Genomic DNA, 23,438 nt, shown 5'->3' with positions numbered 1-23,438 from the left:
GTTCTAAGACAGGTACCCTTGATGCTTTGCACAGCTTGTCATGTCCTTGTGCTGTGGGGACAAGGCAGATACAGGCAGGAGACACAGGGGTTTCGTAATCAGTCTGATGTTCTGTGCAGCTCCAGTAATGCTCACATAGGAATTTTGGTGAAAATGATGCTTCAGTTCAAGTCAACAAATGCTGAAAGATTGGAAGTGATGCTAGTGGGAGTAGCTTAATTCCTAAAGGTCCAAATTGGGGCTGTGTAGTCTCACTGGACCTTCCAATTTAAATCTCAGCTGGGTCTGTTTCGTCTTCCAGTTACCAAACTGTGAAGGTGCTTCTCTTGTCTTCTGCAGTTTCTGAGAAGTCTCTAAACTTGTAGCCCTTGGTATAAAAGTTGTCATGACCTCTCCTAAAGCAAAGCTCCGATTTAACCACAATTCCTGGTGCATACTTACTAAGAATTGTTCAGGGGTTGGTCTGTCCCCAAGCAGATGCTCCAAGGGTCTACATTTTGCTCGGCATAGAGACACTTAAGATATCTGTTACCAGCAGGCTGGTTTCAGACTCTCTGTATCCAAGTAAGAGCTTTTTCTTTTTCCTTTTATCATTACATTTCAGGAAAGTTTAATGGCTAATTAATCTTTTACAAGTTTTCTGAGGTATGGAAAGGGGATTATACACTGCTAATCTGAACACATTGTTCTTATTATAACCTGATTAGAACTAATTCTTCTGTGGGAAAGCAAGGAGTTGGATGAGCAGCTGATGTGGGAACTGTTTCCTTGCTTTGCCAACTCTTACTGGGTGTTCCAATTAGCTACATTCATTTTTTTTAAATTAATTGCTTCATCATTTGCACTGGGGAATTCTTAATACTTCCAATATGTAATGTCACGGGGCACTTCTTGGACTCTGTGGCATTCTCCTTGTGCTCATTGTGTTTTAGAGCGCGCCCCTTTGGTTTGTACCATCTGTGCCTTCTGTAATGCTAATGCTGTGGTAGTGTTGAAGAAGGAGGTTTTTCAAAGGATTTCATTGGGCTCTAACTTTGCTCTTCAGCCTTTACAGCCTTGCCTGGTCACTGCTGTGCTTTAAATGGCAGGAGAGTCAGGACTTGCTAAGGAAATCCTACTTGACACGAGTTGCTCCTCATATCCTAGGAATGAGGAAAATTGGCTGCTCCACAGAAGGTTTATTGCTGAGGCAGACATTACCCAGCCCTGGCCTGTGACTGTCCTGGCGTCTGTGCTGCTGGGACTGGTGGTACCTGGGGGATCTTGTCTCCAGGGTATTCAGTGAGTGCCTCTGGGTGTGGAATTTCAGGGCATAAAAAGTGCAGGTGGTCTGCTGCTGTAAACATCAGCTGGGTTTATCCAGACAAAAGAAGCTCTCTTGTCATTTCTTTGTGTGCTTGACAGCTTCTTGAGTGCCAGAGCTGCAAACTGATACCGAGACTTGTCTAATTTGAAATGTTCCCTCAGATCTATCCCCAGTAATTTCATGCCATGTTGGTTCTGTTTGGATTGGTATTTGCCATATGAAAATAATCACAACGCATAATCAGTTCAACTGCAGAGGCAAATCCCCAAGGACAGTCTCAGTCGCACTGTAGGCTATCAAACACACATCTCTTCCCACCCCCACCCCAGCTCTTCCCATTCTGAGCTGGACTACTGAAGGGGTGTCTAGAATCCAACCAATTCTGACAGCTGCTCTGTGCCTAAAGCTTAATTTCCAGGATTCCAGAGATTCCTTTATTGCTTTATTAATGCATGGAGCCCCCCAGCCCATTCTGGAGTCAGATACGCAGGCAGTGCAGAGCTGCACACAGGCTACTCCTGGCTGTGAAAGCAGCGTGAGCAAAGCTCACTGCTCAGTGCCTGTACTTTGGGGGACTTTAGACTGAGATCTGAACAGTTCTGTGCTTTGTAAATAAAAGCCATGCATTGTGACAGACCAGATCTCACTTTTCTGTCTCTGGATGCAGGTGGGAGAGGAGGCTTGGATTGCAGTGAAGTCCACGTGTCCTTGCAACTTCACTCTACATTATGAGGTGGCATCGCGAGGCAACATTGTCCTCTCAGGACTGCAGCCCAGAGTTGTCACCCAGCAGAGGAGCAAGAAGGGCACTGTGCCCTTTGAGAAGAGCTCTGATATCACACACCTCCCAGGAACAGGTAGCTAGCATCAGAAATGCAGACTGCTCCCTATGTTCAGGGAAAAACAACCTTTTCACAAAACAGTGTCCTCTTTTTGATGCTTTTCAGAGGGCATAGAATAATTTTGCAGTGGGAACAAGGGATGGATGCAAGCCCTGGATGGAGAGTTCTGTGTCTTGCAGTGTTTGGTTGGGGAAATAAGAGACTGCTCTTGATAAATAAACCTTTCAACAATGTCTTTTTTAGCACCTACCAGTGCCCCTTCAGCAGAGGTTGAGGTCTGCCGGACATTCCTCCATTTCTTGGTGGTTCACAGCATGGCTCCCCTGGGTCGTCTTCTGGTATATTACGTCAGGGAGAACAGGGAAGGGGTCACAGACAGCCTACAGTTCACCGTGGAATCCTCCTTTGAAAATCAGGTATGGGCACTGCAGTTCCAGGGGAAGGGCTGACGTCCTGGTGCTCCCTAGCCTTGTCTGCTGACTGGGGTGATGGGATATCCTGTGACATTCCTAGGTTACAGTAGCTCTCTCTGCAAATGAGACCAGACCTGGTGATGCTGTGGACATCAAAGTCAGAGCTGCCAAGTCCAGCTGTGTCTGCATAGCCACTGTGGACAAGAGTGTGCACCTGCTCAAAACAGGCTTCCAGCTGACAGCCAGGCAGGTGAGGGAGGCTCAGGGCCCTGATACCTTTTCTTGAGGTCTGTACCTCACCTTCAGGAGACAGCCTGTACAGCTCAGGAGAGCAGGCACCTCCCTTTCCCTGCAGGTTTTTCAGGAGCTTGCAGAGTATGATGTGTCTGATGCCTTGGGAGCCCCAAAGGAGGAGGGACACTTCTGGTGGCCAGGCATGTCCTCACGGCGCCGCAGGTCCTCTATCTTCCCCTGGCACTGGGACATTACCAAGGACGCTCGCTTCGCCTTCACAGTAGGGAAACTCAGCCTCAGTTCTCTGTGCAGTGTGTCTTTTGTGCTTTGCTGCTTGCAGAATAACCTTCAGCTCTGCAAGCCTTTGGGGTTTTCAGCCCAGAGCTGTTTCTTCAGGGGGTAGGCTGAGGGCAGAGACTCCCTGTCCTGCAAAGATGGGCTGGGGCGGTGGGCTGGGTAGGTGTGGAAAGAGAACAAGGCTCCTGCTGCCTTTTGTGCCTGGGAACTGCTGTCTCCTATGAATGAAGGCATTTAGGGGACAGAGTTGGCCAGCCCCTTTCTTAGGAATCCCGTGTTTTTTACTGGGAAGCTGTGTGGGCAGTTTCCATTTTTTTCCAGCCTGGCATTCCTGGCAGTGCAGAGCTGGTGATGCCTGACGTGGGAGCTGCCTTCTCACTGCAGCAGGAGACACTGGAAACTTTTAGAAAGGGTAAAAAGTTGTAACATAATATTCTGGGGAGAAATGTGTAATGATGTTGCCTGCTGCTGCCTGCTGACTACAGACACCCAGTGATGCTGGGTCCTGCTTCACATGGACTTTGCAAGCAAATGAGCTTGCTCAGGCTCTGCCCATTTGCTCAGGTGCCAACACTTTCTCACATCAACAGCCACTTTTATACAAAGCTTGGGAAGATCCTCAAGGTCCAATGAAATTTAACGTGTAAATGTTGGAATATTTACCCTGTAAATGTTGGGATGGGGTTGGGCGATTCTATTCAGAAAAGTTTGTTATGGGTACATGTATAATTCTTTTTTTCTCTTGCTAGTTTCTGTTTTGCGGTCTTTATTTTCATTCTCTAGGAAACTGGTCTGGTCGTGATGACGGATCTGGTCAGCCTGAACCACAGGCAGAATGGGGGCATGTACACAGATGAGGCTGTGCCAGCTTTCCAGCCACATACTGGCACACTGGTGGCTACAATGCACTCTAAAATAGCACCAAGGTAACATTTCTGTTGCAAAGCATCTGGTCCAGGATACTCTGAGCTATTTTTCATCTTTGTTGTTTCCCACTTCCATGCCCCAAGGAAATTGCTTGGTTTAGATAAGGCAATGGTGGGGAAACTTCTCTGTGCTCTTGATAGATGTGATAAAATCATATCATAGAATGGTTTGGGAGGGACCTTAAAGCTCATCCAGTTCCAAACCCCTGCCATGGGCAGGGATACCTCCCACCAGCCCAGGTTGCTCAAGGCCTTGTCCAGCCTTGCCATGAACACCTCCAAGCTTGGAGCCTCCACAGTATCTCAGGGCAGCCTGTTCTGGCGCCTCAACACCATCCTGGGGAAGAATTTCCTCCTCATGTCTCATCTCAGTCCAGCTTCTTCCAGTCTCAAGCCATCACCCCTTGTCCTGGCACTGCAGGGCTCTGTACAAAATCCCTCCCCAGCTCTTCTGTAGCCCCTTCAGGTACTGGAAGCCTGCTTTAAGGTCTCCCTGGAGCCTTTCTTCTCCAGACTGCACAACCCCAGCTAATGGTTGAGCACCAACTTGATGACAGCTATTTTGTTAGATTTAAATTAATTCTGGCAAAACGAAAAATAATATTTTTCAAAAGCTTCATGTGAAACTCTGCATCTCTTGGTTTTCTGTTCATTAGTTGCTGTTTCTCAATATGTGCAAGCTAGGCCTAAAATATGAGAGATCAAAGTAATTCCAAGAGAAGAAACAGGAGGGGAACATCAAGCAATGATCATGGTAACTGTGAGGCAACATCATGACCTCCTGGGAAGTCCCATGCTCTATATTCTCCCTTTTGCTTTTGCTTGGGGAAAAGATTTGGCTCATCCAAGCTCCATGTTTTTTGAGGTGATATTATTTACACTGGCTTTTAACATTGTCTGACACTCTTAAGTCCTTATTTGTCTCCAGTGTGTGTGAAGTGTGTGGGGATCGTTTGGTTTATGAACAATTTTTAATGCTTCTGCACTAGCTTGAGTTGTAGTTGGTGGCGTGAGCTTGCACGCAGGTGGTCACACTGATGTCTCAGTTACTGCTGAAGCTGCCTTGTTGAAAGAATTGATTTCCAAGGATTTCTTTCTTGTTCAAGCAGAGCAGAGAAGAGAAAACGAACCTTCTTCCCTGAAACATGGATTTGGCACTGCCTCAATGTCAGGTATATCCAGAGGGTTGTATCCTTGTTGACTACAATGCTCTTTTACACCCACTGAAGTTACCCTGGCATGCTCTGACAGTCTTTGTTGGTTTTGCTTTTCTTCGTTGCTGCTTTCGTCAGTAACCTTTCTCTGGAGTGTTTTCACCTGGTCTTGCAGTGCCCTCACTCACTCACACCCCTGGGTAATTCACCACAGTGTCACCAGCAAAGGAGCATTTTTGGGGGAGAAAAGCAGCAGTGGTTTGGTCCAACACATTTCCAGGCTTCACTCACTTATGGACAGGGCACATCAACAAGTTAGTGATGAGCAAGCTGGGATACAGGTTTGCAGTGAGTGGTTCATGTGAGGAGCTGCCTGTGGAATAAGCTTCCCTTGCAATCAGTGCAAGCAAGGCTGCTCTTGCAGCAGGAAGGGGCTGCAAGGTATAAAGTGGTGCTGCAAGTCCAGCTCTGTCCTAAAATCTTCATGTGATCCAGAATTCAGTGTACCACTGGAGACTGAAGGGGAATGGGAAAAGTTGATGAGTTCCCAGCCAAGACCAGCGCCTCAGGAGTGGCAGTTTTCCTTTGCAGCAGGGAATGAGTTGGGTCTGGATTTGTATTTGGATGCCAGGGTAATTAAGGAATGTCAACTTCAAGCAGTGGTGCTGCTCTTCTGCCTTTCCAGCCCTGTCCTAGCATCAATTGTTCTGTGTGCTCGAGTGGGAAAACAGTCCCAGAGTGACATGTGAGGACATGGAGGCAGAGGAGCTGCTCCTGTAAATGCTGCTCTCGTTTCACCATGCCCTGGTGAGTGTTCTGCAGTGATCACTTTTCAAACTACACAGGGCCTTCTTTCTCTTTCATCCAACACAAAAGTGTTTCCTCCAAGCCTTCATTTGCTGCCTAATAAATCCTGGCTTCCACTGCATACAGCTGGAACTAAAAAAATGGATAACCAGGTAACTAATGCCTCCAGAAACAGCACATCCAGGGCAATTTGAAGCAATTATTAAAAGGCTTCTCCAGGTTTGCAAGTAAAGTTCATGCTCAATAAATGATGACAAATTAAATTTGACAGGAACTTGCAGCAATAGTATTCAAATCTGTTCAATTGAGCATGAAATATGTGTTGTAGGAATACACAAAGAATTCCAGAAAGTGCCTGTTGGGGCCTCAGCAAGCTGGGGCAGTTAATTATAAGTGGGGGAGTGTGGAATAAAAAAGTTGCAGATTGCATTTTCTCCACTTCATTTCATTAGAAACAACTGTGTTGAGCATTCCTGGATTTCCACTCTCTTGAACAGGAAGAATTTTTATATATTTTTTTTTCCTTCTACTATTTGCAATTATAAGGTACAATTAAAAAAAGAGAGAGAGACTAAAGCCCAATGTCAACTTCCCAACCCAATTCTGAAAGGTCCTGCAGCGTGGCTATAGGGTCTGATGGCTGGGCTGTGTGCTTTGGCCCTTGCCCAGTAGAGTAAGTGCCCTCATGTGTGAAAATCGTTAATGCTGCTTTGGGCTGAGTCCCAGTACAGAGAACATCAGCTGCAACAAACTGGCTGCTTAAAGAGGTGGGAATGCTGCCAGCTCCAGAGCTAGGACAACTCCGCTGCTGCTGAGGGTTGCAGGTCAGGGCAGGTACCAGCTACCCAACTCTAGTTGTGGTGACAGCTTCAATGCTAAGGAGGTGTAGGGCTTCAGAGAAGGTTAAATAACTTTGTGCTGTCAAACCAAGTGCAGTTCCCAGGCTCTCCACTCTTTGGTGTGAGCTAGGGGGCCACAGTCATTGGCTTGCAGACTGATCCAGCCTCACGAGTCTGTTCAAAGGCCCAGGGAACTCTAGTTTTTCATCAGACCACTTGTTTGAATCCTTTTCCTTCTGCAATATAAATGCACAGAGCAGTACCTGATAGGCTGCCTCATTCCAGTTACAGGAGTTCAGGCTCAGTGAACAGTGCATCTGTTCTAGAGGATAAAAGCAGAGCTGCTTTGTTGGTAGCTGTGTGTGAGTAACCCTCAGCTGAAAAGCAGTGAAAGCCCAGCCCTTCCCTTTGTCCTGGTGGCAGGCAGTGGTGTAAGGCAGTGTCTCCTGCTGTAGGCTCACAGAGCTTGTCCTGAGGACCTTGCTTTCTCCTTTTCCATGCCAGCTAAAATGCACACTGCCCTCAGACATGCAGAGCTAGCAGCATGTGGATCAAGCTCTGGGGAATAAATAAGAAGTTGAGAGGAAACAACCTTAGGGTGTACTCATAACTGCACCAATCATCCTGCCAGCTGAGCCATGAAATAGCTTTTGTTCTTGCTTTAGAGGAAATGTTTTCTGTTCAGGCAAGGCCAAAGCTGCTTTGCAGGAGGGAAATAGCAAAGTCTACATAAGAAAATTGAATTTCTGTTATTATAAAGCATGGAAGAGGATAGCAGGTTTATGATACCCTGTTGTGATATGCACAGGAAAGAGAAATACTCGGAAGAGAAATTTGATTTTTAATAGTAAGTTTCCTTATTCCTTCTTTCCTTATTGAAAGAAAACTATGGTTTGGAGATCTTCTGAGTCAGGCATGCCAAGGACCAACCAACCAAAGTGCTTCTGTATCAAAACATGCTCCCCAGGACCAGCAGCTGCTGAACTTGGTGTCTGGAAAACTTCCCCTTTGCTCTTATGTTGAAGCAGAGTCTCCCAGGTAGCAATGTATACAGGACAGTGGGTTCCAGCAAAAGTTACTGTTGTGTGAGATAAATTATTGCTGAACTGTTCTTGTCCGGGACCTCTGTCAAAGATCCTTCTCCCCTTCCCCCCCCCCCCCCCCCCCCCCCCCCCCCATCCTTCTGGCTTTTTTTCCTTCTTCCTCTCTCTCCCTCTTGCTTTCCTTTCTTCTTTCTTTTCATACTTGGTACAGATGTTTGCCCCTAAGCAAAGCGACTCTACAATGCCTGTAAAGCTTTTAAGCCAGTAAGAATTTGTACTAGACTTTGTTTTGCTTAAGCAGCCGCTTGCTCTTCTGCTCCTTAGAACTGTGTCTAGATCTCAGAGAGCCTGCTGGTAAACACTGAGCTATTTCTCAGCTGCTGTTCAGAGCAGACACTGCTGCTGTCCTGTGTTGGCTCTGTGTGCTTTAGCTTCATGCCAAAGCATTTCATTAAATCTGATCACTCCAAGTTATTCCTTCTTCTGTTTGGCAGTAATGTATCAGGAGAAGCACAGCTGCGTGTGGAGGTGCCAGACTCCATCACTACCTGGATTACTGAAGCTGTGGGGCTGTCTGAAGAGAAGGGGTTGGGCATTGCCAGGCAAACAGAACTGAAGACATTTAAACCTTTCTTCATTGATTTCACCTTGCCATACCATGTCATCCGGGGAGAGCAGACCAAAATCCCACTGACTGTCTACAATTACTTAGCTGTCTGTGTGGAGGTAACAGCCCTCTCTAGTCCTGTCACTAAGTTACCAGGTGCTGTGTTATCATTGGGCTTCCCTGTGCCATCTACAAGTTACAGTGGATAAGCAGTAGGGATAAAGTAGTGATAAGCTCAGCTTGAATCCTTTGCTGCTTTTCAACATGAATAAGTCTCACTGCTTTATTTGCATCTAGCTTGGGACAGCTGTAGGAGTTTGAAGTGTCTTGTGACACCTCAGAAGTGGAAACACTAAAGAATGAAGGGAAGATGATTTGGAAGCTTATGCTGAACCACAGAGAAGAATTTCCTTCATAATCAACAAGCTGCTGGAAGCAGTTTATTTGGAAAGAATATGGTGTTTTTCCCAAGAAACCCTGTGCCCAGGTGTTTGCTTCTCAGCCACTGCCTGCTTGCACTGGTAGCATTCTGAGGCAGCTCTGGCACTGTGGAGCTGCAAGCCAGGCTGCCGGGTGGGCAGGTTGCTGGGTCTGCAGAAGGAACCATCCCTGCATGCCAGGATGTTCTGCAGCACCTTGTGGGTTTCAGATTTTTTGTATATTTTTATTGGGTTTGCAGCTTTAATTTGTGATCATTTTTATAGGTCCATGTGAAGATTTCTGTTCCAAAAGGCATAAAGTTTGTGGGGCACCCTGGGAAGCACCATCTGACCAGAAAGAAGTGCGTGGCCCCTGAGGAAGCTAAACCTACCTCTGTCGTTCTGTCCTTCAGTGAGCTTGGACTGAGCAACATCACTGGTAGTATAGAAATAAAAACAGCTTGCTGCCTGTCAGCCTTGTGCAAGTGTTTCTTCTGATTCCTCTTTTAGAAGGAAATTCCCATGTCCCTAGTACTCCAGAATGGAATCATTCATTCCCTTTTCTGCCAGCTTAGATTTTCAACTTAATTTGTGTCTTAGAAACTGCCTCTGCAGTGTACTGCAATGAGCAGTCTCTGTCAACAAGCTGCAGGAGGCTCTTTAGTCACCAGTTCTCCTGCTGTGTGGTGTCTAAGGTGTGGGTCTGTTATATCTTCCTCAGAACAGAGAGGATTTTTCAATAAGAAAATAATAAATTCTGTTCCTCTTTCAAGCAAATAACCACAGGAAAATTTGTGCAACACTGAAAACTAGGAAAGAGTTTCTCTGTTGCCCACTGATGGTCCAAATACTGTCCAGGTTTAGATGTGACCATTCAAATGCAGAACAAAGGTAATGAGAGAGAGCTGCAGTTGCAAACCACTGTTAGTAGCTGTTCAGTTTAGATCCTGAACTCATGAAGGTCTTCCATCTCAAAGCCTCTTCTTACCCCTTCTGCTCCTTAGCAAAAGCTTTTGCTTATGGTGAAACCAGCTGCTGCCAGGAGGGGATGCAGACCCTGAAGAATAGCAAGCACCTGGAGGACAACGACATGGACAGAAGGACCCCTGTGGGAGTGGATTATGTTCGCAGTAGTGTTACCATTGAAGTAAGAAAAGAGGAATTTGGGTAATAATTCAGGGGGAAAAATAAGTGCTTGGATAAATCGTGAATAGGTTTACAAGAGTCTTCAAGTTGGTTTCTGATCTGTTTCCATGATGGGATGTGATTGCAGTGGGGCATGTGTACAGAAAGAGCCCAGCTGGTCCTCAGTACTGTTCAGGAGAAAAAGGGATAGAAATTTTATCAGATAAGCTTGGCTCTGTTAATCTAAGTAATGTGCTTAGACCTTCTGTTCTCTGCAACTACCTGAAAGGAGGTTGGAGTGAGGTGGGTCATGGTCTCTTCTCCCAAGCAGCAAGTGACAGGATGAGAGGAAACAGCCTCAAGTTGCACCAGAGGAGGTGTAGGTTGGACATGAGAAACAATCTCTTCCCTGGAAGGGTAATCAAGCCCTGGCCCTGGCTGCCCAGGGCAGTGGTGGAGTCCCCATCCCTGGAGGGGTTTCAGAGTTGGGTAGATGTGGTGCTGCTCTAGCACTGGGCTTGGGTTAACGGCTGGACTTAAAAGGGCTTCTCCAACCTAAGCGGTTTCATGATTCTGTGCTGGGGTGTGAGATGGGCTGGCAGTGGTTAGCATCTCTCCAGCTAACAGAATACAGGCTTGTAACCTTTCTGCAGAAGATAGGAGCTCCCCAACAGCAGCAGAGGTATTTTTGTATCTGTAAGCAAACCTGAGTGGCTGTTACTGTTAATCCAAGCACTGTCTTTAATGTCTGGATTTCTGTCTTCCTATAGCCAGAGGGACTGTCCAGAGAATATACCTACAGTGTGTTCTTCTGCCCAAATGGTGAGTTCAAATGAGATATTCAGCCTGTTTGATTTAGTTATAAATAGAACCATATGGCTTCATCCCTTGGAAAAAAAAAAAAAAAAAACAAAAAACAAAATCTTTGTTTCCATGTCTCTGATGAGTGATGGTGTGTAGGAGGAATTTTTGAATGGAGTCTTTCTTACCTGGCTGGCTAGTTATGAATTTTCTGTGCCTGCCTAAGTGATTTCTGGAAATGGCAATGAAATTCCTGTACTTTGTAAACAGCTGCAGTGTTCAGCACTGTGGACAGTAACTGGGGCTGTGTTGTGTCTGCAGCTGATGTTTTCACATTCAGTCTGGAATCAGAGTGTTCTTTCTGCCTGAGATTTGGATAGCTCAGAGCTGGCTCCAGCAGCTAAACAGAAATGCTTTTGACCACTAGATTAGAAATGAAAGAATCACTTACAGACTTCATAAGAAATCCAGCTCAGCAGTTTGAATTGAAGGATCTTCTCCACTGGAAGGGAGAGAAATAGAAAATGGGAAGAAATAGCCACATAAACTTTGACAGTTTAAGAGAAGCTGGGAGAAAGAGCCTTAGAAAAGGTTTGTTTAAAGTGTAGTGGTTAACTGTGGGTTGTTTTTGAAACATGAACTGAGCTCCCATTCTTACAACATTCTCTTCTCTTTCTGACTAGAGAAAATCCACATCTCTACCCCCAACAAGTATGAGTACCAGTATGTGCAGAAGCCTGCCCAGATGACACAGTTTGACATTGCTGTGAAAGCACACAATGATGCTCACCTGGCCCTGTCCTCTGGGCCACATGACATGGCAGAGATGGCTGAGATTGTTATTGGTGGGCATCAGAATACCAAAACATGGATTTCCATCAGCAAAATGGGTGAGCCAGTGGCCAGCAGGGACACAGCTGGCATCCTCTCCTGGGATGAATTCCGCAGCTTCTGGATCAGCTGGAAAAATGGGATTATCCAGGTAGTGAATTTACCTGTGTAATGTGTGGAAGTCTCTTTGCTGTCTTAAATGGGAGTTGAGCACACATGGCGGGATGTCATGAGGCACCTGCAGGAGGTGAAAGGTTCGCTCCTGTTGCTGGTTCTCTCTGAAGGCTTGGTCAGGCTGTTTTCATCTATCTGCTTGCCATGTTATGTTCTCAATACCTTCAGTGCTTTTAGCGCTAAGTGAGCTGGAGGCCTTGGAGTTCAAGCCTGTGGAATTCGCATGACATTTCCTTCGATTGTGTTGTGAGACAGCAAGAGAAAGCTGCTGCTCCGTGGTGCTTTCTGGTGCAGACATCACACTGGGTCCCAGGATGCCGGGCAGGTGACGTTGTACCTGTGGGCTCTTGGGACTGCATGGTTCTGTTGTTCCTTTCAGGTTGGCCATGGTACTCGGGTGCTAAATGAGTCTCTTATTGTGGAGTGGAGAGCTCCCAGGCAGCTTGAGGTGAAGTACATTGGCTTTTCCACAGGCTGGGGGTCAATGGGAGAGTTTAAAATTTGGAGAAAAGAAGAGACTGATGAAAATCACAATGAAGCATTTACTCTTGGAGTTCCTCACAACATAATTCCAGGATCAGAAAGAGCTACAGCTTCAATAATAGGTATCAATTCTGAGGAGGTATCACTAGGTACCAGTTATCAAATAGGAAGAGCTACTCCAGCTGTTGCTTCTGAGCAGTACCTGGACACCAACTAAGATTGTGGTGGGCAGTTACAAACATGTGTGCTGCTTAATTCCAGGACAAATAATTGTTGCAGGGGGGGGGTGTGTGTGTCATTTGTTTGAACCATGTTCGAGTTGAAAGTGACTTCAAGTAGATACCAATGAGGGTTGCACAGAAGCACTGTCAGTTAGAATTCATAGTATTCATTTCATCATCATCATCACCCATGGTGCTAGATGTGTTCTAAACTGGGGAGTCATGGATAGTAAGGCTCTGAAACGTGGTGCTTGTGTTACTAGCAAGAGCCTGAATGGCTGAGACTTAGCATTTGAAGGACTTCCAGCTGCTGACAGAGTTCATTTAAGCTGACTGTGTAGAAATGAGTGTGATGCCTTGATGCTGAAGAGATGCCTCTTGTTCAAACAGGAGATGTGATGGGTCCTACACTGAACAACCTGGACAGTCTGCTGCATTTGCCCTTTGGATGTGGGGAGCAGAACATGATCCACTTTGCTCCTAACGTTTTTGTCCTGAAATATCTGCAGAAAACCAAACAACTCAGTCACGAGGTGGAGACTGAAGCTACTGATTACCTTGTTCAAGGTAGCTCATGCTTAGCACTTAGAGGAGAAAAGGCTTCTAAGGCAGAAGAGATCTTTAACAGTGTCACATTGTCCCTTCCACTCAAGTGTCCCAAGTAAGGCATCCTCGTGGGATGGCCTCACAAGTTAAGAGATTTTGACTGCAAGATATTTTCCCTTGCTATGCTGCCTGTATTTGCCCTAGTTTATCAATTATGCTTATTAATTGATAGTTTTTGGGGGTTTGGTGTGTTTGTGTGGTGGTTTTGTTTGTTTGTTTGTTTTTTAACTAAGGCAGATTCTTTCTATGTTTAAACATTTCAGAGAGTCAAGGAGAAATGAACATAGTAAAAATCTGTACCTTTAGGTTTTACCCTTTCTAAAAAATTTTACTCTTTCTAAAAAATTGGTGCTTTAGTCACTGAATGCTCTTCTCTGAACTTTCTATTTTAAACAGTATTTATACCCAAAAGCAAAAGTTAGTATCCAGGGTAGTCAACCTAGAGCCACATAACAGAGGCTTTTATATGCTTTTCAGTGTCCTTTCCTGTCTCACTGAAGAGCCCAATGCAATCCAGCTTTCTTATGGACAACAGTCCAAGAGCCTCAGCATTTGTTTGGGAAGAGCCACATGCAGAGGAGTTTATAACCAAACACAATTCTCAGGACAAGTTAAGAATTCTGGGTCATCCTTGTTTTTAATGAACTCTAAAGGACAAAGCTGTCTTGTATGTGTGTCAGACAATAGTCATGTCATGAAATCAGAGGTGACAGGATTAGGTAGCTGTCCTCTGACAAGACAAATATTAAAATGCAGTGTCAGAGATTTCTTGTGCTCAGCAGCAAAAGCCCAGTGCTGCTTCCTCTGCCTGGCTGCAGCCACTTCACTTGTTTTGTGTGTGCTGAGAGCAGGACAGAGGGAGTTTTTTAATAGCCTGGGTCAGGGTTTCCTTTGCAGTATCATTTGTTTTAGTTTCTTTTCATGAATCTGCAAGCCTGCCAGCTTTTTGGCTACAAACTCTGCCTCCTAGCTAACCCTTACAGAAGAAATCCTCAAGAGTTTTAAGCTTTTCTGGGATTTTTGAAGCCCTGTCCAGCATAAGATTTAGATGGGAAAGGCTCTTTGCTCACTCTGGAAGGCTGTTGTAACTTGCCAAGCCAGAAGACTCGTTTATCACTTAGTCACCTATCATAAAGTGCTGATACCCCACAATTCCCAGATATTTCCTGATCTTGAGAAATGGCCTGAGCTAAACTAGTCAGTAACTGTCCTACTTTCCTACAATGCAGTAATACAGAAGCAGGTAAACAGCTAAAAACTGGACAGGTGAACCTCTCCAGCCTTCTGACCACTCCTTTCAGTGCTTGGACTCACTCAATCCCAGCATGGTGGGGATTAGAAGGGACCCCTGGAGATCATCCAGTCCAACCCCTTGCTGTGGGGACAGCCCCGCAGCAAAGAGGTTGCCTCAGGCAACTAGTGCCAGATGGGCTGAGTCTTCACTCACTTTGCATGCTTGGTTTTCTGTGAGGATTTCTGGGTTCCCCCAATGCTTTGTGACTTGCAGGCTACCAGCGGCAGCTGACCTACAAGAGGCAGGATGGGTCCTACAGTGCTTTTGGAGAGAGGGACTCCTCGGGCAGCATGTGGTGAGTGGCTCTTTAAAACAGAGTTAGAAAATCCAGTGTTTGTTAAATGGGAAAAGTACACCAGTGGCAAGGAAAGAGGAGTAATTTTCCAGCTTCCACCATGGTATCACACAGAGAACAGAAACAATGCTCAGTGACATGGACTTGCTGATTCAGTGCTGCTGAATGCTCAGGCTGTGCTGGTAGGTGTATTCTAGATGCTTCCAGACTCAGGGGCAGTTAAGGGCATTGCATCTACTCATATGCCCAAGCTTTAGCCACAGAAGCTATAGTTAAGGATCATATTTGGTCTGCTGGAATTGGAGTAGCAATCTCTGAGGCATTTGAGCATTTAATTCCACTAGGGAATGGCACTCCACCTGAAGCATGTACAGAGAAACCTGCTTCTCCAGAAGTGGCAGAGACTTCTAATAGGGTAGGAAAAAAACCCACACCAAAACCAACCCCAAAAAAACCCCAAAGAAGTCTTTCTCCCAAGTGCTTTATACCCCCTCGTGGGTGGAATGGAATGATGTGGATTCATGCCCTGAGAATTGAAGAGCAGGACCTTGCAGAGTCACTATGAGAGCCAGAAATCATCCAGCTGAGGAGTCAGGTCATCCTACTGACTTCCCTCATAGGAGACCATGGCCTCTAGGGTGGTACCTTACATCCCCTCACCTTGTTAGCTGCCAGTGATGGTTCAGGTGTGGTAGACTCTTGTCTTCATTCATTTGCTTGTATTGTCATTTGGTTTCTCCATCTGCTCTGCATTTTGCTTTAAACTGATTTTCTTCATGAGCTCATCTGAGGGGAAGGACCACTTCTGTGATGCCATATCTGAGACAGTAAACTTTTATCTCAGATCTGGCATCTCTCAGTCCCTAGATATGAAATATGGTGACACAGAATTACTTAACACTTGAAAAATCCCCTGCCAGGCAGTGTGCTTTCTACCCTCCCATTCTTCAGGGGCTTGTAAAGTGAATGAGTCAATCTCCCAGAGCTGGCAAAGCTCACACTTGCTGCATGTCAGAGGTTTATAATTCCAAAAACACTTTTGTGGCTTTATTAAGCCTTGATTCTGCATCAAGTCTAACACAGCCTCAGACTTCAGCACTGGGGCTGGATTACTTGAGACAGTAATAAAATTGGGAAAATGACTCTTTACAAATAATTCCATGTTTATAAGGAATTGATTCTTAAGTTAAAAGTTTTAATAACTTGGGAAGCAGATGAGTACCTCTGAAGGGGAACTGAACTCAGAGTGTGCCATAACTATGACAAAGCTCTCTTTCAGCTACACTTTTCAATGTGACCCCACCACTCTTATCCAGAAGCGTGGGCAATACGCAGTTGTTTTCAGCATCAAGAATGTCTTTAACAGTGTTCAGTGTTTCCCCAACAAGATATTTACAACTTATGCTCTCTCAGAATGTTGCTCTCCCCTCACTGATGCATCATTCTGAATTTTTCTCAGTAAAAATGCTAAATTCATATTTACAGGCTAACAGCTTTTGTCCTCAAGTCATTTGCCCAGTCTCGAGGGTTTATTTTCATTGATCCAAAAGAACTGACAGCAGCCAAAGACTGGATCATCCAGCATCAGAAAGAGGATGGCTCTTTTCCTGCTATGGGCAGGATACTAAACAAGGACATTCAGGTAAAAACTGTACAGACTCCCAATCATGCAATAGGTGCATTTCTACAGCTATTTTCAAAGCATGAAGTGGTGCAGTTTCCTTATGCCTCATATGAATTGCACCAGAGAGGTTGGAGTAGAGTGGGGAGAATCAGAAGAACTTGAGTGAAACCAGTCTCTGAGCATGCTTGGGAGCTGTTAGGTCTTGCAAAACCCTTCAGAGCCAAGTCTTGGAGTGATTTCATGTGTTTCAGCTATTGCTTGGGAAGGAAGGGACAGTGCTGGATTGGTTCCCGAAGTTCATGCTGCTTATTTATAAATGAGAAGAAGTTCTGGGATGCCACAGCTTCTTTTGTAATCAGGACGTGTTCTTTGCCTTGCTTCAAGAATCTTTTTCCAGCATCCTTTCCTCTAGTTTTCACGCAGTGGTTTGTGTTTGTTGTCCTCCAGGGTGGAATCCATGGTAAGATCTCCCTGACAGCTTATGTGGTTGCATCTCTTCTGGAGACAGGTGTAACTTCTGAGGTAACACAAACTTGGCTGAAATAGCTCTGCTGCATTCTTCGCTTGCTCTTCAGCAGCTGAGGGAAGGAGCACGGGTGGGGGGGGTGAGGGGGGAGGCGCGAGGAGGTCTGCACAGGTGGAGTGGGAACGTTAATACAGGAGGCACTGTGGGTGCTGCAGCATGTCTTGGTGACCTGTATCCAGATAAAACAGCTGCCCATTGGGGCAAAACCCAGAGAGACTTCAAAACAGGCAGTGCAAGCAGCAGTATTTGTTTGGAGTCATAGAATCTTGGTGGCATCCCTGTAGTGTTTGAAGAGTTGAGCCCATGCTGCTGCTGCAAGCAGATACCCCCTAGATCCCAGTTCCTGTTGGAATGGAAGGTCTTCAAGCTTATTAAAGAAAAATTAGAACTCCTTCAATGCTCCTAGAGCCACTATGTGCCTCCCCTTAGTGGTGTCCCCCTCTGAGAAGGGATGTGATGATCTTTCAGGCTTCTGTGTGGCAAGGCAGCATTTCTGGTTTTTGAAGTGCACTTTCTGTGGATCTAAAGGTTTTCAGAGAGGAGATCTGCAAGTGTTCCTAATGATCCTAGCTAGGAAATGAGGAAGGGGAAGGTTAGTGCCACAGGGAAATCAAAGGAAACCGAATTACATCAAGTCCAATTAAATTGTTTCTATAAATTATCAGAGCCACATTCCTACATGGTGAGGTCATTGAGGGAGTTAATAAAACATGTTTGTTGGCTGCAGGGACCCCTGGGAACCTTGGCCTTTATTATCCTCTGGCGTCTGCTAGACGCTCCAGAGTGTCAGGAGCACAATCAGACACAGAGCGGCCAGCTTGCTTCTGCTCTCTGCAGCTGCTGCCTTACAGGGCCATGTGCTGTCTTCAGCTTTAGGGGGAAAAATGGATCTCAGTGTTACTCTAGACCATTGCTGCTATCACAGAGTGTTAGGGGCTGGAAGGGACCTCGGCAGATCATCTAGTCCAGCCCCCCTGCTAGAGCAGGATCTGATATGCTGCCTGCTCCTTTCTTTGGGTTTGTGCTCCCTGGCTTTTCCTTGGAGACGGAAGGTGCCAGTGCTGCTCTGCAGAGAGCCAAATGCCTCTTTCCTGGCTGGGGGTTTTAATGGAATAAAGTGATTCTTGCTTCTTTCCTTGAAATACAGGAAGAAAGAAGAGCTGTTAACAAAGCAAAACACTTCTTGGAGTCCAACTTGTATTCAGCAGCAGACCCCTACACGACTGCCCTGACTGCGTATGCCCTGACGCTGCTGCGCAGCCCGTCTGCGGCCCTGGCGCTGCGCAAGATGAACAGCTTGGCCATCACCCAAGGTATGCTGCTGCTGGCAGCCCCTGTGCTGACAGGCCTCTTGCAGGAGCACACAAAAAGCCCCTGAAGCTTGCATGACATGTTTGAAACTGTGGAGTAGAGAGGAGCTGAGGTGGGCACTTCCTACAGCACTGTTTGACTTTGGAAGTCCAAAGTTTTCCTACTTCTCTGTAGAGGGCCAAGCACCTCAGTTCCATGAATGCAGCTGATGCTGAAGGGAGGCAGGCACCCTGGAGGCTCTGCTGTGCCTTTCCTGTCAGAGTGACAGTTTTCCTTGGAACATGGCTCATTCCTTGATGTGTGTTTTATTCCAAAACCCAAGAACTAGCTGATGTGTCATGCTGAACCATCTTTGTGGTTGCAATGGGAGCCTCTTGCCCAGAGGATGCTTGTCCAAAAGCAGGGACAATGCAGTTCAGGGCATGAGTCTGGTCTCTGAGTCAATGCAAAAGTAGAATTTGATTCCTCCCACACACAGGGACTCTGCAGCCCTGCTGTAATAACCTGCATGTACCTCTGCCCTGTCATTCCAGATGGGTCCACACACTGGAGCCTGACAGGAACTCTTGTTACTGATGAAGATACCTTCATGGGGTTCAATGATGGTCTCTCTCAGTCAGGTACTTGTACTGCAAAGCCAGAGATGAGGGAACAGTCAAGTAGAAATAAAGGTTATCGATTATGTGAAGGAATGAGTTCACATTGGAAGCAGAGATCTCTTTGGAACGTGATGAATCTTGGCTGCAGACATCTTTTTAACTTCATTTTTCTCTTCTTGTGTTTACTTCTACAATGCTTAAACTGAAAAAATAATAAAACCCCCAAGCTTGTTGCCTAGATTTTCACTTCTACATTGTATTTTGATTATCACGTAGTTTTGTAATTGTTTTTTTTTTTTGCCTCCTCTCTTTCAGTTGTTTCTGCAGAAGTGGAAATGACATCCTATGCCCTTTTGACATACACAGTCCTTGGAGATGTGGCCTCTGCGCTGCCAGTGGTGAAGTGGCTTTCACAGCAAAGGAATGCACTTGGGGGGTTCTCATCCACTCAGGTGGGCAGCCTCTGGAGGAGGCAGCTCCAGTGCATTCAGAACCCCCTGATTCAGGAATGGGCAATGCAGGGTTTCCATCTAGAGTCTAGGCAGAAACTGTCTGTCCTGATGAGAAGAAAAACTTCCCAGTTCTCTTTGCTGCTTCCTTCTCAAACTGATGATTTGAGAGGAGCTTAGGTTTTGTTCTTACAGATGACAGGAAAATTGGACAAAACCTGATATTGCTTTTGCTATCTGAGTTAATAAGGAAGATTATGCTGATGTCTGTACAGCACAGTGCTTGCTTTTAAGTTTACTGTGCTCCTATATTCTTCACCACTCTGATCAACCCTCTTGTGATCCCTAGGACACATGTGTAGCCCTGCAGGCTCTGGCAGAATATGCCATCCTTTCTTATATTGGAGGAGTCAACCTGACTGTTTCTCTGGCTTCTACTAATCTAGACTACCAAGAGACCTTTGAGCTTAACAAGATGAATAAGAAAGTCCTCCAGACAGCAGTGGTAGGTGGCTTTGTGGTTGTGTAAGTGCCCTGTGTGAGCTGGGTTCAGGATCACAGCTCAGAACAGTTCAGTAATGGTAAAAGCACAACTTGGGCACTGAGATCTTGGGACTTCCGGGGGGTTTCTGGCTGGGTTCTGATACAAAGGAGGCAGCATTCAAAGGTGGTTTTCACCAAAACTAGTGCCTGAGGCTTATTTTGTGATGCTGTTTGGTTTTACCCTTGTTAGATGCAGGCGGCTGAAGAGAGTAAGCCATACTGCCTGCACTTCTCCAGCCTCCTGCATAGCCAGAGAGATTTCATACAGACTAAAGCTGAAATGGATGTTTGTCTCCATTCTGAGTGCCTTGTCTTGTCTGGTTCTTAACTGTGGATTCTCTCCAGATCCCCAGTATTCCGACGGGGCTGTTTGTGAGTGCCAAGGGTGAAGGCTGCTGTCTGATGCAGGTAAAGTTGCCATGAGGCTGAGGGATGCAAGTCAGCAGAGCTCTAAAACCTTCATGTTTTTAATCCATTTGCTGGGAGGGCAGAGCTGTGCTTTGAATTTCTCCCACAGTAATTATAGGTGGTAATGTTGCTTTAATTCATAGAAGTAAATGTGATTGTACTGGAGTGAATTTGCTCTGGCACAGTTTTACCTCTATATAATTGTGTGGTAAAGCCTCTATTGTCCCTGTGTCCACCATCACCTCTCTCTGAGAGCTCTGGTGTTTATGCTGGTCTTTAGGGAACACTTGTGGATGCTATCAAAGGTTGGGATCTAATAAACCCCTCTGATAATGTCTGGTTTCCTCCCCTTTCTGCTACAGATTGATGTCACTTACAATGTACCTGATCCTATTGCCAAACCAGCTTTCCAGCTCCTGGTTAACCTGAAGGAGCCAAAGTCAGAGCAGCATCTTCAAGCTCCAAATCCCCTACGGTCTGTCTCTCCAGATGAGAATCGTTCTGAAGCCTTGCAGAGAGAGAGGGCATTGGTGGATGATGATGACCCAGCCTCAGATCAGGACCACCGGGAATACAAAGTCATACTGGAGGCGTGCACCAGGTAGGAGAGATGCTTGTTGCAATGGTGGTGAATTGTGCTTAAGTTTTGTTGAGTAAAACCAGAAAATGGGATTTTGTAAACCCAAGTAGGCAGTGGCAGTCAGCAACTCCTTCAAAGAAGAGTAGGTCCTTGTAATTTATTTTCTTTCCACTGACGTTTCAGTAGGTCTACATCCTGAGTTGTCCATGTACCATTTGTTACCTTGAATCCTAACTTTGTTTTCATTCTTTCTCTCTTTTTGTCCTCATGGGAAGGTGGCTGCACTCTGGGTCCTCTAACATGGCTGTCCTAGAAGTGCCCTTGTTCTCAGGGTTTCGTGCAGATATCGAGAGTCTAGAGCAGGTAAGATCCTGTGACAAGAGTGCCAGGCATGGTCTTGGGCCAGCATGTGCTCTCTAATTGGCAGCGATTCCCTCTGGGGAGCAGGAAGAAGCAAAGGCTGTTAGTGTTAGAGCACTGCCCCCCAAATTGCAATTAGAATGGGAGGAGAGGGGAGGGCAGGAGATTTCACTTGTCAAAACACATTTCTCTGCAATGAGTGAAGAGATGCTGAGAGCAGGGTCAACAAATGCACCCAGCATGGCCAAGCAGAGGCTTAGTGCTGAGAACAGTGCACAGTAACTAAAGCAAAGCTTCCTGGAAATGCTGAAGTGAAAATGTGCTCTAACAGGAGCTGTTTATAGCTTCTTAGTGGGCTGTGTTATCTCCAGCATCTGGATTCCATTTCCTTGGAGGCTCCAAGTCTTGGAATTTTTTGTACACCCCTGCCCCTTTCTTCCCCCCACCCCCGCTTCCTCTCTATCTTCTGGGAGCACATCATCATGTTTATTGCAGCCCAAAGGGAGGTGGACAGAAGGTGCCTCTCAGCCAGGCAGCCCTCCAGGCGAGATGAACCATAACCTTCAGCATGGCTTAGGTATGCTGGAAGCACTGCAGTGTGTGCACTGCTGGGGTTTGTGCTGCAAAGACTTTTTAAGGACTGTTTAAGTAAAGAGGTGTAAAATTTTTGCATCCTTAAGATACCTGTAAAGAACTAAAAAGTATTTGGCTTCAAAAAAGATCTCTTTCAGTAAGAACTTTATCCTCGTTGCACTGGGAGGGAGAGGGATTTGAGGAAAGAATTTTAAAGCAGAGTTGTAGTGAAGAGCAGGCAGTTTAATTTGACATTCTGACTCAAGGAGAAGTGCCTATTGCTGTGTCTTCTCTAGGATTTCACTTGATTGGCTAATTTAGCATATAAACACCACTACATTTTCTTGGGGAAAATGAGATCAATATGTTCCTCTTTGGGAACCTACAACTGCTACCAAAACCTGCTGTCAGAGTCTCCTGGGCTGTTACTGAAGCCAGAGAAAGTCCTGTCTCAGTCCCTGGGAAGAGGACTGAGACTGGCATCCTTTCCGTGTCAGCAAGCTGTGCTAGTGTCCTTCTGCAGGGGGATGTGCACTGAATCAGGTTTGTTTTGTATCACCAGCTGCATGGTAGGAGTTGTGTTTTTAGGTGCATGTATATAAAACATGTCAATCTTTGTTTTCCTGCGGGCCTTTGATGCTGACTCTGTGCCATGTGCAACAAGCTGCTGGCAGAGATGAGAGTTTCCAGGCTGAGGGTCCTGAGAAGGTCCTAAATGCTCCTGAACAGCTGCTGTGGGTGCCTTGCTTTGGCAGAGGGTTGGGCTGGATGATTTCCAGAGGTGCTTTCCAACCCCCACCATGCTGGGATTCTGGGATTCAGTACTGGGCATTCTATTTCCATACTCAGAACAGAAGGAAGGTGGTAGGTGGTAGGAGACCTTTCTAAATTGGGAAGGATATTGCATCTTCAAGAGGGAATGTTCCCCTTGGAGAGCTGAATTCCATCCTTCTTACTGCAGAAACCTTTTGCATCTGTAAAAATGAAAGAGCAAAGTTCAAGCATAGTAGACAGTGAAGGTGCAGGTACAACCTGTGTGACTCATTCATAGCTTTCAAATATGCATCCAAATCATGTTTGCAAAAGTGAAATTCTTCCTCTGAAGACCCAGTGCTAGCTCTGGTTTCGGTTTTGGTCACCACCTTCAACAAAGGCAAGTGCTGTCACTCCTACTACTGCATTTTATTGTCACCACAGCCATTCCGCTCTCCTGGTGAGCAGGAGCGGGGCTGTAACTCCTCTTCTCTAGCTGTTTGCCCTCAAAGGGGAGCAGACCCACCTGCACTCGGGGTAGTGGTGGTTAATGAATGCTCTGCTGCAGCTCCTGGGCAGCCCCCTGGCTGTGCAGCCACAAATCCTCCTAACAACGCTGGGTGTTGACAAGGTCAGGAGGTCATCACAGGCTGCTGTATATCAAACCTCACCAGAAAAATGCAATTTTAGCTGAGCTGAGCATTTCCCAGTGGCGCCAGCCTCTCCGAGCCCTCATAAAAGGACTGTCTGCAGCCATCTACTGCTGAGTAATAACAGCCACCACCAGGCTCCTAAAATTATAAGGACAAATTAAATTGGCCCTTTCCCCATTGCCTGGGACTTAAACACATGTTCCTTGGCTTGTTACAGTCATGGCAGGAAGCTGTGTGCAGGCTTTAACAGCTAGCAGCTCTGTGCTGCAGAAGTGCACAGCTGAAGCTGTTGGTAGCAGGTTTTAAAAAATTTCAGAGGTGATTTTTGCCTCATGTCATTCT

At 46.0% G+C, this 23,438-nt stretch overlaps 1 protein-coding gene across 1 annotated transcript in view; it reads left to right on the top strand.

The window, feature by feature from the left end:
• CPAMD8 (C3 and PZP like alpha-2-macroglobulin domain containing 8) overlaps nucleotides 1–23,438 on the top strand; it is a 42,315-nt gene that overhangs the window by 9,541 nt on the left and 9,336 nt on the right. Inside the window, exons 14-36 of the mRNA XM_054396049.1 lie at nucleotides 1,974–2,163; nucleotides 2,392–2,564; nucleotides 2,662–2,811; nucleotides 2,917–3,075; nucleotides 3,876–4,018; nucleotides 5,125–5,190; nucleotides 8,356–8,587; nucleotides 9,173–9,326; nucleotides 9,892–10,034; nucleotides 10,783–10,834; nucleotides 11,497–11,795; nucleotides 12,198–12,423; nucleotides 12,913–13,089; nucleotides 14,636–14,717; nucleotides 16,203–16,359; nucleotides 16,789–16,863; nucleotides 18,015–18,180; nucleotides 18,712–18,798; nucleotides 19,093–19,229; nucleotides 19,576–19,731; nucleotides 20,115–20,177; nucleotides 20,540–20,778; nucleotides 21,033–21,120. Of these exons, the coding sequence (XP_054252024.1) occupies nucleotides 1,974–2,163; nucleotides 2,392–2,564; nucleotides 2,662–2,811; nucleotides 2,917–3,075; nucleotides 3,876–4,018; nucleotides 5,125–5,190; nucleotides 8,356–8,587; nucleotides 9,173–9,326; nucleotides 9,892–10,034; nucleotides 10,783–10,834; nucleotides 11,497–11,795; nucleotides 12,198–12,423; nucleotides 12,913–13,089; nucleotides 14,636–14,717; nucleotides 16,203–16,359; nucleotides 16,789–16,863; nucleotides 18,015–18,180; nucleotides 18,712–18,798; nucleotides 19,093–19,229; nucleotides 19,576–19,731; nucleotides 20,115–20,177; nucleotides 20,540–20,778; nucleotides 21,033–21,120 (3,414 nt within the window). The remainder of the gene's footprint in view (nucleotides 1–1,973; nucleotides 2,164–2,391; nucleotides 2,565–2,661; nucleotides 2,812–2,916; nucleotides 3,076–3,875; nucleotides 4,019–5,124; nucleotides 5,191–8,355; nucleotides 8,588–9,172; nucleotides 9,327–9,891; nucleotides 10,035–10,782; nucleotides 10,835–11,496; nucleotides 11,796–12,197; nucleotides 12,424–12,912; nucleotides 13,090–14,635; nucleotides 14,718–16,202; nucleotides 16,360–16,788; nucleotides 16,864–18,014; nucleotides 18,181–18,711; nucleotides 18,799–19,092; nucleotides 19,230–19,575; nucleotides 19,732–20,114; nucleotides 20,178–20,539; nucleotides 20,779–21,032; nucleotides 21,121–23,438) is intronic.

This window comes from Indicator indicator, chromosome 36 (genome assembly GCF_027791375.1).
Source record: "Indicator indicator isolate 239-I01 chromosome 36, UM_Iind_1.1, whole genome shotgun sequence".
Taxonomy (NCBI): domain Eukaryota; kingdom Metazoa; phylum Chordata; class Aves; order Piciformes; family Indicatoridae; genus Indicator; species Indicator indicator.
Note: the sequence above shows the minus strand (reverse complement) of the source record. Positions and strands in the feature narration are given on the sequence as shown.